At 43.3% G+C, this 15,967-nt stretch overlaps 1 protein-coding gene across 1 annotated transcript in view; it reads right to left on the bottom strand.

Annotated features, from left to right (window-relative positions):
- Window positions 1-245: 245 nt before the first annotated feature.
- LOC110538549 (putative sodium-coupled neutral amino acid transporter 12) overlaps window positions 246-15,967 on the bottom strand; it is a 77,976-nt gene continuing 62,254 nt past the window's right edge. Inside the window, exon 10 of the mRNA XM_036938635.2 lies at window positions 246-4,171. Within this exon, the coding sequence (XP_036794530.1) occupies window positions 3,408-4,171 (764 nt within the window). The 3' untranslated portion in view covers window positions 246-3,407. The remainder of the gene's footprint in view (window positions 4,172-15,967) is intronic.

The raw sequence follows: 15,967 nt of genomic DNA, 5'->3' as shown, positions 1-15,967 counted from the left end.
TAAAAAACACTATTTTGACAAGAGCCAGCCCATCTTTTGTTGGCCAATAAGGTTGCACCATTAGAATGCACATTTTGTGTGGGCCCAAAAAAACATTTTGGAAAAAATATTGTGAAAAACTATCATTCCACCATTAAAACGTTGATATATTAAGGAAAGGTTCTGAAATTACAATGTTAATATTACATATCTCTTTAATACTCACAAAACTGTCTCAAAGTCACAAAGACGAGGCGAACCCACACTTTGGAAGACAAGGATATCCCAGTTTATTTTGAGGAGACATTGGTTGTCAGTTAATTTAACTGGCTTACATGCAGATCTTAACTGACAGGCTGCTTAAAACAAAGACGTGCCAGGAAAAACAACAGTCAACAAATGAATGGAAACAATAACCCCGGGAAAAAGGCACATTTCACAACTCCAAATAAGAGTCAGACATACGCATTTAAAATATTTTCAAAGTGACACATACACTGACACAGAAGAATACACACACAGACAAACACTCTCAGAAACAGTCAATATTCGCTTGAAATCTTACTTCCCCAACCCAGTTCAAAACATATTGCACATTTGTATTGAAAAGAAGATGAGGAAAAATAAGAAGAGGAGTAACTATCCACCACAATCTGGAAGCCTTAAAGGAACAACTGACTACTGAATTTTGGAAGGAGCTGTATGCAGAAATGTACTGTTAACAATAATTACCAGAAGGAACACAAGATTGAAGAGAAGGAACCCAAGATTGAGAGAAGCAGTGTTACAGAAATAGTCAGCAGTCTTTTTCTGTCCTAACACACACAATACCAACAACATGCAGAGGTCTCTCATTCAATAGTCACCAACAATCCTGTACTGCCATCAATATGCTACAATGCATGACTATTAGTCTAATGCATTTTAAATAGTGTCAAGCTGTATATGTTGATGGGTTAAGAATACCATTGAAGACTGTTAGATAAATACCATAGTTATCAACCCTTACAAACATCTTGATGATAAACCATTTGCAAAAGTCTTATGTAAAACACACAAAAGGTCAAACCCAAGGCAATTATGTGCAAACTTGTGCAATGTTGCAGGTGCAAACCATGAATGGCAATAAGTATTTCCCTTTTTGAACAGGAGTGTGCTCATGACAGCCAGCTAACGATACACTTTAGCTATTACTTTAGCACTTACATAGTAAAAGAAAACCACTATTCTAAATGTGACCATGTAATATGGAACCCTACACCACAAAACATGATTTACATTCCCCAACAACAATACTGTTTCACAAAGGTATGACTCCTGTAGTTGGGCTCCAAACTTGATGACAATAATGGGACATAATATATATTCTATAGAGCAGAGATATAAATAGATATATAGAACCGGAGGATATGACAATGAGGAGACAGAAGCGTATAACGTGGACATTAGCATGAGCTGAGCTCAGGGCGAAGAGGCTGTACCCACGTCTGGTAGTAAAATCTAATTAGTCGATCAAACTGAGCTACCAGGAAACTGTATTAAAACCTCAAGCTGAGAAATTCTCGTTACGAGCGAGCACGAGACAGATGGTTAAAATCAAATCAAACATTATTTGCCACATGCGCCGAATACAACAAGTGTAGACTTTACCGTGAAATGCTTACTTACAAGACCTTAACCGGCAGTGCAGTTCATGGTATGAGAAAACCAGTGATTGCAAAAAGAGATATACTGGGACTACTGTAGAGGCATCTTTGTGTGGCACAGTAGGCACTGTACCAGCTGGCTCCTGGTGATGTAGCCAACATAAACCTTCCTGTGTCCATTGATAACTTTCTGGGGTCAAAGTTCAACAGAGAGCAGTCGGGTGCTGACATGGAGTTGATGAAAGGCTGATGATTTGGTGGTGAACAGTAAAACATGAGGGTGGTTTGTGTACAGAGTTTGAACTCAAGATCGGTCTCCTGATGACCAGAGACGGAGCTCTGTCATCAGGCCCATCAGTCAGGGATCTGTCATGGACAAAGGTTCATTGTTCACAGGGAAGACAAGGAGAACTGAGGCAGAGCCACCAGTGAGGAATGTAGAAATGCCAGCCATAATAAACTGATTATAACAGATTCATTTAGCTTGCTTTCTTCACCATCCCAAGTTCATTTTAAAGCCACATTAAAGTCTCTCTGCATTGCCATTAGGAACAGGAGCGTTGAGTTAGTTGTCAGGTTCTATTTTTCCTCCACTGAGCTCTATCCATAGTTTCAGCATATTCTGTCTTTAGCCACAACACTGTTTCTGAAGGTCTAGAGGAACACTGACACCTCCCTGCTCTATCCTTCCTTCAGTTATTTTGGATTTAAAATTAAGCATTTGGAAACAAGTTGACCAGCTCTTTGTATATGCGTAAAAACAGTGCTGTTGTGTAGTGCAATGCCTTGCTAATACAGTCTGATTGCTCAGCTTGTATTTTTCTACAGAGGGACACTGGAACAGAGTGAACAAGGTCCTCTTCCTTGTGTTCCTACATACGGTAGCAGCTTTCATACAATCACGAGATATTTGGTCCCTTTCCACAAATGGTATAGATTACTCTTAAAAGGGGTGATCTGCAGTTGATATAATAATAAATGTATGTGCTCATTGATTATTGAAGAATATAACTTGTAAATGCCTCATCCGCTTAGTTCAACTCTCACAACTGATCAGTACCTATAATATAAGCTTGTTGTACTCCAATGTTGTAAACAAAGTAAATGTAAATAAACACTCTATAGCCTCAAAACATGGTTAAAATTATAATTGTGATATCATGGAAGGTTAGTCCTTGCATGCATAGCTTGATCTATGAATTTGATAATGATTTACATCTCCAGCCTCAACCTCAAGCTTTTTACCGAAACAGGGACTGTTTGTAAACAAAGTAAATGTAAATAAACACTATATCGCTTTAAAACATTGTTAAAAATATCCTTTTGATATCATGGATGGCTAGTCCATGAATTTGACAAATGGTTACATTTCTCCAGTCCCATCCTTTTTACTGACACAGGGGTGGGGAGGACACTTTATAATGGTTACATTTCTCCAGTCCCATCCTTTTTACTGAAACAGGGGTGGGGAGGACACTTTATAATGGTTACATTTCTCCAGTCCCATCCTTTTTACTGAAACAGGGGTGGGGAGGACACTTTATAATGGTTACATTTCTCCAGTCCCATCCTTTTTACTGAAACCGGGGTGGGGAGGACACTTTATAATGGTTTCAACTGCTGATTACCGCTGTAATTAAAAGGGTTCCCATGCTACAAGAGCAGCATAAAAAGGCACACCGTCCGACCTGTACCATGTTCTGGAAGGCCTCAGGTAGAGAAAATGTAGAAATACAAGACACCCACACAGAGAAACCGGTCTTTCACAACCAGTCCGTGTCCTCATTTCTTGGTGTCCTCCAGGATGATGTTGGCTGTGACAAACATGAGGCAGAAGGTAGCCCACACCACTACAAACCACACCCAGAAGGTGTGGCGGAACGGGGACTGGTGCTTGTTGACCTCGTCCGTGCCCAGCATAGGCACCAGGTGGCGTCGGCCAAAGTACACCAGCAGGGCGGGGATGACGTACTGGATGCCCGTGCCAGCGTAGGCGCCCGTGATGCCCACCAGGGACTCCAGGTTGTGGGTGCAGAAGGCCACGATGATGGGCGGAACCAGGGTGATGAGGGGGAAGACGATGCGGTCAACCACCCAGGGGTAGGTGCCCCCGTCGCGGTGGAAGAGGGTCTTCCAGTTGTTGCGCAGCGTGACTGCGATGATGGGAAAGTTGGTGCTGATGGTGAAGACGGGGAAGAGGCCCAGGAAGTAGCGCAAAGCGGGGATGTCCAACACGTCACAGTTGTCAGTGAAGTTGAGGGTGTACATGTCGTGTAGTAGCGAGCTGTCGAAGCAGAAGATGGCTGTGAAGGAGAGCAGGCCGTAGAAGCCAAGGATGAGGACATAGTCACACACCACCAGGGTACCCACACGCCTCTTATCAGAGATGGGCGTCACCAGGGAGGGCAGGGAGTGCTGGCACATGAAGGAGTAGACACACACTCCAAACAGGTTTGGCACCCCAGAGATCTGGGCAATACGGGGGTGGCCTTCGCCCCGGCCTTTACCAATACGGATCAGAGCCAGGATAATCATCATGGTGAACGCTGAAAGACACACAGAAAAACAGCAGGTACTGGAGTTAAGTGATGTGACGACACCAAAACCGTGTGTGTGTACGACATTTCAAAAAGTTCAGCTCCCACAGAGGGACTGTTATAGCCTCATGCAGTTTAAATCAAGGCTCCCTTGAGGCTATCTACTAGGAGAGTTGAAAGGGAAGCTGTTACGGTAAAATAAAGCTCAAATTTCCTTTCATTTGACTATTTAGACCAAATCAAACCCATATTTTACTTGGTTGCATGCAAACTAAAACACAAAAATCCTCAAGAGTAAAGTATAATATTTAATGTAAAAAGTGAATTAAATTGTAAGCTAAATATTGACCAAATCTATAATAAACCGACATCATCTCATGACAACAGTAATAGGATTGGCCAAGTAAAGAAATTAAATGGAGGCATTTAAGGATACCGATAATAAATATAAATTTTTATGACATTCGACTTCGGGTCACCCGGTTCACATTATTGTATATTTCTGATGCCAAATTGTGATCCGGTGCATGCCAACTAGGCAAAGCTACACACTGCTTAATCCCTGAATGCTTTTGATGGGTCCAGATATTGCAACATCCCAGAGGTCAGATTAGGGCCAAACCTCTGGAATGATCCCTTTATGTAGCCCTCCCCTAATCCACCCCTACCTTTCATTATAGCACCACTGTTTTTAAAAATACCTTTTAAAGGGCAAGCCTTTTACCATTGCTAATCTGAAAGCGATTAATGTTGACAAGGCAAGATTGTTTAGGCCCTAATGGGCTGTGGGAGAGTGCTGAGCTGGCCAGGACGGACACATAACTCAGCTTCCTCCTCTGTCCTCCATGCTGCTAATGCCTGAGCATGGCCATCCAGGTAGAAACACAAGCGTGCATCCGTCAGCTGACTGCAGAAACAATATGCAGTCCATCTAGTTATGAACTAAACTCCCCGGGAAGCTTTATGCCTCATGAGGATAATACTGAAACCACTTAGTAAGATATTGCCTTCCAGCTGCCTGATCCAGAAACTATCCCGCAGGCAAAGACTACAGCCTATAGGAATGCTATGGATTATATACAGTATGTGAAGGCTCTCTGACTCTCAGTTCATCCAACCCAAAGTCAGCAGAGGTTGAAGGCTGGGTGGTACAAAAGGCGTCAGCGTCTCCACCTCATACTGTTTGTGCAAAGGCCATCCCCAAATCGATTGGTGCGACTGCCTCTGTGGCTGTTGGGCTGGGCGTTACTAAATCAGAGCTTTAAGCATGCCAGTCTTGTTAAAGGCTCAAGAGTCCTGCCTGCCCCCCCCCCCCCCCCCCCCCCCCCCAATCTCCTCACCTTCCCAAACCCAATCAGGCCATTAAACTGGGAATCAGTCACAGACGCACTCCACGGCCCACTCCTCAGCTTTCATCACACTCACACGGGGTGACGTTCAGAACGCACATTGCTTCACTACTCACCCCACTACACCATCCCACTAGGATCCCACTTCAAAACACACCCACACAGCCCTGTGTAGCTATGCAGGTTAGAGTAGAGCCAAAGCGCTCTTGTACTTGCCGGCAATATCTCAACATCCATCTGGGCCCAATTGTCAGGAGAGGCAACCCATCAGTGTCAGGGGGGAGGATGGATTGGCTCTTTAGATAGGGCCTGAGTGAGGGGCCAGCGGATTATCAATTCATCTGCAGCTACTGGGGCGGTGGGAGGGGGTATAGGGAGGAGACGGGGGAGAGGGGTGCCACCGGCAGCCTCATCCTCCTTCAAGGTCTCTCACTAGCATCAGGTGAGGTCGGGACAGGAGTGGAGTCCTCTGATCCACAGGTGAAATATTCCAGAGCTAGCAAGGGGGGAAAGGGGCTGGGAACGTGGAGTTTTAATCTGCCCCTATTAATCAGGTACTGTGTGCTTCTGCCGTGGCACTTTAATGTATGTCAGGGGGATGAAATGATTCACTCCAATTACAAGGACAAAATGTTCCGAGGGGATGGGGGAAAAACGACCAATGACAGAGGTAGTAGGATAGCTAACAAGTAGTGGGATTATGCCTTCGGAGAGAACAAGCAGAAATAAGACGAGTTGTTAACTAACAGGCTAAATGCAAACATCTTAATTTTACTAATGTGATTACTTACTCATCTTAAAATAGGACAAGATACTCTTAAAAACAAGTTTTCCCTTGTGCTTTGTGTGGACTTAGTTTGGGGTGGACACTGAGATAAAGATGCCCAGCAGTGGCCAAAGCCCCAGACCTGTTGAGGATTACAGCTCGGATAGTCAAGATTTAATGGATACCTGGCCTGAATCCATTGTCAACATTGGCTCAGGACAGGAGAAGCAGCCAGAGCAAAATCCAGTTTTAACACATGTAGAGAATGGGACAGTGGGCAGTGGACCAGCACTCAAGGACATCGGCAAATAAGAGCAAATAACACCTTCACAACAAGTATAATCCCCAAAGACATCACGTCAAAACATATGGAAAAACTATGCAGATGAGGTCAACACTCAATGTGCTAACATGAGCCACATTGGGACTCTGAGAACACAGTATGTATTGTAGTGACGTTGTCTTTGTATCTTCATCCGACTGGACATGAGAGACTGTAGGTGGGGATAGTTATCAGCTGTCCCTCTCACTTCAGGCATGGAACACAATGTGCTGTATGACAGTCTGCCTGCTGTACTCTCCCTCTCTCTCCCCGAGAAGTAATGTACATCCGCTGTGTGTGAAACAGCCATCAAAAGGAGCCGTCCCGCTGGTCATGACAGAGGACGGACAGCGGGAGACGCTTCTCCTCTATTCCCTGACATTAACGGTAACAGGCTATACAGGAAGGAACATGGGCGGAGGGCGTTTAATTAAGAGTCTTATAGGACGGGACGCCACGCACGGCTAGTGTACAGATGCTTAACCTTCACCAGAGCAACAGGTCTTTTCTCTGCCAGAAAGGCTGAAATGTTAGGTTGTCGTGGTACAACAAGCACAGTGATTCATCACACTCCCCTCTTATCCCCTCGGTGAGGCCCATGGAAGCCTGGAGGAAAATGGCACTGGTATTTATGTTACAGTCTTCTTCATCTTGATGTATCTGCCTCTGATGCCGGAGCCCAGCGCACTCCTCTCGGCAGGGTTTGAACTGTAAAACCCCTGGTGACACGGTCGGTGACTGGCTATTTTTTGAGGGAAGGGCCACGCTTTAAAAAGCTGATAGAGAACTTTGCTCTTTTCCCACCATACGGCGGCACAGGCTAAGGTCGGGACAAGGAGGCTCTGCATCGCGCCTCAAATTGATAGTGAATGGCAAAAAGGCATAGCGGCTCCGCGGGTATCAACACAGGCTGATCAGACCGTGTGAAGGGCAGGGAGAGTTTGGGGGAAAGATCTTTTTTTAACCATGACTTTCAGGTCAGGATGCATCACATGGTATTAGAATGGAATGACATTGGTAGCAATCTTTGACACAGCTCCATTTTGAGCAGGTATACTGGAGCGGCTGAATGGAACCCACCCAAATAACTGGTGCTACCTTCTGGGTTATAGATCGGGAAGCCATAGCCAGGTCACAACTTGAATAATTACTTTGGCAGCTGCTTGACAAACACACATCTGTGATAGAGAACAAGTGAGGTTCAAAGGTAAACAGTGTTCTGTAAAAAAGCATAGTCGACCCTTCTACTGTAGTTCTGTCCCCTAAAGTTGGAGTGGCAGAGAAGTTGGAGTGACAGAGAATTTCTCTATGGCTCTGATCCCAACTATCATGCTTTAGTGCTCATTAAAGACAAGGCCTCATTTGTCTTACTTAAGGCACTGAACTAACTCCTCTTATCTTTGAAAGAGATTGAAAGTCGATCAGATGAAAGAACTGAACACTAAGTAGAACAAAGTACATTTTGATAATGTACTCATTCATCATTCCTTTGCAATTGGATCATGCTACATGAGTTAGGGCAACCATGTGTGGGTTTTATAGTACTTGGTGCAGCCTTAGCTATGAATCTCACTGGTTTTATCTGTCTAACGGCAAAGAATAGGAGGAAATCTTTGATCACTAGGAGGGCTTTAGAGGCACGGGGACAGTATGTCTGGAGAGAAAATCCAACGCAGTTAGTCAGATTACAAGATTAACAGCCATTGCTGATAGCATAGAGCCAGTATTAAATAAGTTATTGCATCAACAAATATATACATTTTAAATTCCTTATTGCGGCCATATTGCTCTCCTCTCTCTAAAGGGCAGTGTCATTGACTTCCTGATGGGATTCTAATCTGAAGCACTCGTTTCATCCTCCTGGTAATTCTCAATTAACAATGGAAACTCCTTCTTGCCTCTCCATCGATGGACACTCAGGTGAAAAACTAATTAATTCAGATGGGATGAGACATTTTCTTTGCAGGGATATCTCTGATGATATGGTGATTACCTGGACTTTTACATTAACACTCTCTGCTCTTCACGCCTGTCTGTCTGTTACACTCGTCACACGGCATCGGGGAGGAATGGAGTGCATTGTGTAGGTGTCAAACAGTCACATATCACATCCACATAACTGCCATCGGTGATATATAGCACTTCAATGGGGATGGCAATGACCTTGTGGGGAATGTTTCAATTTAAACGCCCCCCAGAGGAGGCCCTTACAGTTGTATCTCCAGTGGTAGCAAACAAAGCGTTTGTGGTTAAGCCAAGGTTGGCCGGCACTCTCAACCCCCCAAGTAGCTGTAGAATACAGTATCTGTGGAAGAGGGACTCCTCTTCAGCCGCTGCCCTGGGACGGGTTTCCTTGACTCCATTAAGGAGCACAAAATGACTTCAGGTGAGGAGCTTTGAAGCACACCACTGTTCTGATTTTGTGAGTAGTACACTCTCTGTAGCAATGCTTTTGCGCTTGATGTGGTAAGAAGAGTCTATAATAACAGTTGACAGGTCAAGGGCTTTTCATGTGCTTTCATCTTTCTGACATTAAAAGACATATGGGATATTATTCTAGCAAAGGCTTTGGCAGTAGATAGGAACAGTAATCTCTACTGGTATACAAACTGGCCTCTTGCTACTTCCATTGCTTAATAGATTAAAATCCAAGTCCCACTCCAGCAGCACTCCTTTGCAGCAATCATCCCATCATTAATTCAAGGGCAATTCCACCTCTTTTCAACCTCCCATTCATTACCTCCAGCACCAAACCAGTATTTACATAATTTGTGAAAACAGTATTTCTATGATCTGTGGTTAGCCTTTTTGGGATAGAGGGCAGCATTTTCACTTTTGGATGAATAGCGTGCCCAGAGTGAACTGCCTCCTACTCTGTCCCAGATGCTAATATATGCATATTATTATTAGTATTGGATAGAAAACACTCTGAAGTGTCTAAAACTGTTTGAATGATGTCTGTGAGTATAACAGAATTCATATGGCAGGCAACAACCTGAGAAGAAATCCAACCAGGAAGTGCGAAATCTGAGGTTTGTAGTTTTTCAACTCAGCCCACATTGAAGATACAGGGTGATATTAGTTATGTTTCACTTCCCAAGGCTTCCACTAGATGTCAACAGTATTTAGAACCTGTTTTGAGGATTCTACTCTAAAGGAGGGGCCCATAAGGGCTCTTTGAGTGAGTGGTCTGGCAGAGAGCCACAGCCTCGGTCTGGCGCGCTATGGGTGTCTTTTTGGCTGCTTTGTTGTATAAAGGCTGTACTCAGATTATTGCATGGTTTGCTTTCTCCGTAAAGTTTTTTAAAAATCTGACACAGCGGTTGCATTAAGGAGAGGTTTATCTAAAGTTCCATGTATAATAGTCGTATCTTTATCAATGTTTATTATGAGTATTTCTGTAAATTGATGTGGCTCGCTGCACAATCACAGCATGTTTTGTAACTACTGAACGTAACGTGCCAATGTAAACTCAGATTTTTTTTATACAAATATGAACTTTACCAAACAAAACACATGTATTGTGTAACATGAAGTCCTATGAGTGTCATCTGATGAAGATCATCAAAGGTTAGTGATTAATTTTATCTCTAATTCAGCTTTTTGTGACTCCTCTCTTTGGCTGGAAAAATGGCTGTGTTTTTCTGTGGCTTGGTGGTGACCTAACATAATCGTTTGTGGTGCTTTCGCTGTAAATCCTTTTTGAAATCAGACACTGTGGCTGGATTAACAAGAATTGTATCTTTAAAATGGTGTAAAATACTTGTATGCTTGAGGAATTTTAATTATGAGATTTTGTTGTTTAGAATTTGGCGCCCTGCACTTTCACCGGCTGTTGCGGGGGGTTCCGCCAGTCCTAGACAGGTTAAAACAACAAGAAAGGACATTCTCTCATCACAGGATAGGATTAAAAGTAAAAATATTTAAAAACTGATTTTCAAAACCTGCAACAAGTGTCTAGCCAGAGTGAGGGTATTTTCTTGCTCCCCACGTCACCACGGATCTCATAGTGTTTAAAACATTTTAATGTTCTTTATTTCTATAAAACATAGAAATGCACAGTTTTCACATATGTAGACACTCGTATTGTGCTGGAGATAATGAAAATGAGTTTGAAAAGTGGTGGAGTTGCCCTTTAAACGAGGTGCTCCATGATGAGACCACTTGGTTGAGTCTCAGTGGTAATGAGCAGCTCTGGCAGTTTGCCCGACTTCTAGGTTTGCAGAATCTTTTACTGCAGATGTTTTTTGGTGATGTCCTATAATGGCATAGTCTTGGTTCAGAAGCAGGGGGACAGGACAGCCACGGCGTGTGTGATAGCTGGTGATAATGGCCTGCTAGCCTGGCTACTTCGAGACAAGCCCCGTGATCAGGGTGTGCAGTACCGCAGCAGGGCTGCCATTTAACACCCCATACAGCAGCTCAACTCCACCGGGCAGAGCAGAGTTCAACTCCATGACGTTATCTACAGTGTTCACGAAAACATCAATTAGTCCAATCACTCAGCCATGCCGCTGCAAATTGCACATTAGGCCAAAGATAAGAAACAAAATGCACCTACCTTCTTTACCATAAGGCTGAGCTAAGCCACGCTCCAAACACTGGGATCTCGAAAACACACCCGCTTGAGGCTGCCTTGAGGTCAGGTCCCCCCCCTTAACTTCTCAACCGCAAACGTTTAAAACCAACAACCTCTTCTGTGCTACTGATGACATTTTAAAAAAAATGGCATAACAAACTAATAGAAGTCAAATGTTTAATTACCCATCCAACAGTAATTAAACATTCAGTGAGGGCAGAATATAAATGTATTTTTTCTTCTGACCATTTCAAATAATTTATTGAGCATAGAAAGCTTGGTTCATGATGCAATGGACGTACAAGGCAGACAAGATAAGAATAAAGCAAATTCTCGTCTGCTTCTGTCTTCAATATCAAATCCTGTTCAGACCTGACATTTTTTTTCAAATGAGACAAACGTAAAATGTTCAAAGCAAGTTGTGCATTTGACCTCTAGTATTCCTGCAGATCAATGACGAAACCCTGAGAAAGAGCATAAACTACAACACCAGACTGCGGTTAAAACTACATTCTAGAAGCACTGTGTCTTACTTTCTCAGTCCTCCCTCACCTCCCTCCCAGACAAGGAAATGGAGGCGACGACGACAACACGGTGAGGTGAGCGGGTCAACAGTCATGATTAAGGGCTTAGTTGTCAGGGTATTGAGCTACAACTGACCCCAGGCAACACCACAGCAGAAGACATCCTACAAGTTTTCCCCTAATCACCTCCTATTAACTGTGTTCACTATCAAAACTAAGTTCTCTTCATTACAAAATGAAACACCAAACACCAATGCTAAACAGGATCAAGGAGAGGTGCCCAAAAACAAAATAGGGAAAAACGCTGCCCACATGTATTTCTCTATATATCAAAAGTCACCAGAGATGTGAGTAAAGCGGACCTAGGATCTGAGCTCTGTTTATGTTTTGTTTCTGAAAGAGAAGTGTCAAACTAAGACTTCTACACCTGCATTGCTGTTTGGGGTTTAATGGCTGGGTTTCTGTACAGCACTTTGTGACATCGGCTGATGTCAAAAGGGCTTTATAAATACATTTGATTGAAGACCTATTTTCTATCTGAACAACTCCGTGGTATAGAAGTAATGTCCGTTGTGATAAGAAAAGGAATGATGCATTCGAATCTGGAGTTTTCCTTTAATGCAATTTTCAGGACTTCTGAACTGTGCTGATGTTGGAAAGTTAATGAACGCCCAGCCATACTTCAACATTCCCTGTGAGACGCACTCTGCATTAGCCTCTCTGGGCAAACTCTTAGGTTCCGCTCAATCAGCCACTAGTAGAGGTCCCTCCCTGACCTTCAAAAACAAATACTACCCTCTCTCTCTGCTTGAAATGGGAATAGATAGCTGTCACGCTCCCTGGTTACTCCCTAAACCAAGACAGTGGGATGGACTGGATAGGGATCCACAGATCACTGTGGGCTGGGGCCTGTGGTTTCAGCTATTAATTTCTCCAGAGAGAGTAACAGCCCTAGTTCATTTCACAGCCTCTTTTCCTATTGAGCCGGAGGTTACTCCACACAAAGCTTGGCTGGGGTGGTGTAGCTCACCATGTCTAGAAAAACAAATGTGACAGTGGGAGGACAGTATTCTCAGAATGCATGATTTCTCCATTCCCACCATACAGTAGGATCTATATTCCACGGCTGTAAGGGTAATAAATAGCGCCTCGGAGGCTCTTCACCTATCCATCCATCCATCCCTGTGGAGACAGAAGAGGGGTGATGAATGCTCGTTTACCGAGCTAGGTGCCTTTCCATCTATTCCTCTCCACTCAATATCAATTAAAGTGCCGGCTCTTAACCCTTCTCCCGGTCTGCTGTCGAGTGCAGATAATGATCCCCCTCTTTCTCTTCACAGTGTGCTGCTAGAGAGGATGGGGACAAGGTAACAAGGCAGCAAGCTTTATCTATTCACATAACTCACCCAATGGAGATGGGTTTCAACAAACGAGCGTGTGAGCACCTATGGGAGTTCATAGAGACTGGGTGCAGTATGTGAGCGATATAGTCATTCAACTAAGAACCTATGAGGTCATCAGGCAACAGAACTGTGACATTAAAAGATGGGTCAGGGGAACCGAGTGTAGAGTAGGAGGAATAATAAACAGGAACACAAAGGGGAAACACAAATGGGTATGGAAACAGGGCTACACAAATAGTTTCTAATGGCTCCAGCGAAGTGGGACCAAGTGGGACCATGGACAGAAGCAGCTACAAGCTGAGTGATGGGATCACAACCGGGACAGGAGATGGAGTTACAAGAGGACTACACATATGGACTACTATGTAAGTAATGTCCTCAGTGGGGGAAGACAAATAGTGGTGGAAAGTCATTAAATCCAGCAAATGTGGAAGACAAATAGTGGTGGAAAGTAATTAAATCCAGCAAATGGGGAAGACAAATAGTGGTGGAAAGTCAATCAATCCAGCAAATGGGGAAGACAAATAGTGGTGGAAAGTCATTCAATCCAGCAAATGGGGAAGACAAATAGTGGTGGAAAGTAATTAAATCCAGCAAATGGGGAAGACAAATAGTGGTGGAAAGTCATTAAATCCAGCAAATGGGGAAGACAAATAGTGGTGGAAAGTCATTCAATCCAGCAAATGGGGAAGACAAATAGTGGTGGAAAGTAATTAAATCCAGCAAATGGGGAAGACAAATAGTGGTGGAAAGTAATTAAATCCAGCAAATGCAGGTTAATGTAAAAATGAAGAAAAAGGTGACTAACATGCACTGTCAGTTTTGTAAGACAGTTTGCTATAATGCAGTTATATTTTAAGGATAACTGCATACTGGTTGGCAAAAAAAGGAAAAACTCAGTAGTACTAATTGCTTATTAAAATATATGAGTTGTCAATAGGTGAGAATCCTGTGAAAAATGTGAATAATGTGGTTCGATGTTGTGATATGGTTTCAGAGTGACAAGAACATTAATATAATTGCTGTCTAAAAATGTATCATAATGTACAACATCAAGTGTCATTATGGAAATCATTTGACTGAAAACAAAAAAACCTGGAGGACTTGTTACGAGTTTCAAACACGTCTTAAGACATTCTCAGTCTCCTCATAAGCTGTCTCATAAAAAAAGAAATATTCTTACACTTGAGGGTTTTGTTTTGTTAGTAACTCTTCATTAACATTAATGAGGATCTGTTGGGGGCTTTAAGGTGCGGAGAAGGAGTCACAGGATGATTCGAAGATACCTGGTACCTGAAGGTGTAAAACCATGGGCCTAATCCAGAGACGTATTCACAGTGCATACTAATGACATCTTAAAACAATCATGAATCCCATCATCGTGACAGAAATAAGAGGTTTACTATTAGTTTCATTATATCGTTAAGTTGGTATTAAATTCCTCCCTTGAGACCAAAGCTTTGTTAAGTCACAACCTTCGCCAAGACATAAGCTATGCTACAGTGCACGCGTATGCATTCAGGTCCAACAACGTGTCCAATTCAGCAGCTTCAGTGGGTGAAAAGAGTGGAGCTAAATCAGAGTGAGGAGATGAGTCAGAGGACACGTGATAAAATGGATAACAGGTGAAATGAATAACTCCAGAGTCCCATTTTCTTGCTGCAGGGCAACGACAAAGCACAGTATCTTTAACAGGACAGACAATTAATGCCTTGAGAGCATAACACATCCTTTTTAAATCAAATCAAATCAAATTTTATTTGTCACATACACATGGTTAGCAGATGTTAATGCGAGTGTAGCGAAATGCTTGTGCTTCTAGTTCCGACAATGCAGTAATAACCAACAAGTAATCTAACTAACAATTCCAAAACTACTGTCTTATACACAGTGTAAGGGGATAAAGAATATGTACATAAGGATATATGAATGAGTGATGGTACAGAGCAGCATAGGCAGGATACAGTAGATGGTATCGAGTACAGTATATACATGAGGTGAGTATGTAAACAAAGTGGCAGAGTTAAAGTGGCTAGTGATACATGTATTACATAAGGATGCAGTCGATGATATAGAGTACAGTATATACGTATGCATATGAGATGAATAATGTAGGGTAAGTAACATTATATAAGGTAGCATTGTTTAAAGTGGCTAGTGATATATTTACATCATTTCCCATCAATTCCCATTATTAAAGTGGCTGGAGTTGAGTCAGTGTCAGTGTGTTGGCAGCAGCCACTCAATGTTAGTGGTGGCTGTTTAACAGTCTGATGGCCTTGAGATAGAAGCTGTTTTTCAGTCTCTCGGTCCCAGCTTTGATGCACCTGTACTGACCTCGCCTTCTGGATGATAGCGGGGTGAACAGGCAGTGGCTCGGGTGGTTGATGTCCTTGATGATCTTTATGGCCTTCCTGTAACATCGGGTGGTGTAGGTGTCCTGGAGGGCAGGTAGTTTGCCCCCGGTGATGCGTTGTGCAAACCTCACTACCCTCTGGAGAGCCTTACGGTTGTGGGCGGAGCAGTTGCCGTACCAGGCGGTGATACAGCCCGCCAGGATGCTCTCGATTGTGCATCTGTAGAAGTTTGTGAGTGCTTTTGGTGACAAACCAAATTTCTTCAGCCTATGCTGTCTGTGTGAGTGGACCAATTCAGTTTGTCTGTGATGTGTATGCCGAGGAACTTAAAACTTGCTACCCTCTCCACTACTGTTCCATCGATGTGGATAGGGGGGTGTTCCCTCTGCTGTTTCCTGAAGTCCACAATCATCTCCTTAGTTTTGTTGACGTTGAGTGTGAGGTTATTTTCCTGACACCACACTCCGAGGGCCCTCACCTCCTCCCTGTAGGCCGTCTCGTCGTT

This window comes from Oncorhynchus mykiss, chromosome 12 (assembly GCF_057628025.1).
Source record: "Oncorhynchus mykiss isolate SJ-2025 chromosome 12, ASM5762802v1, whole genome shotgun sequence".
NCBI lineage: Eukaryota > Metazoa > Chordata > Actinopteri > Salmoniformes > Salmonidae > Oncorhynchus > Oncorhynchus mykiss.
Note: the sequence above shows the minus strand (reverse complement) of the source record. Positions and strands in the feature narration are given on the sequence as shown.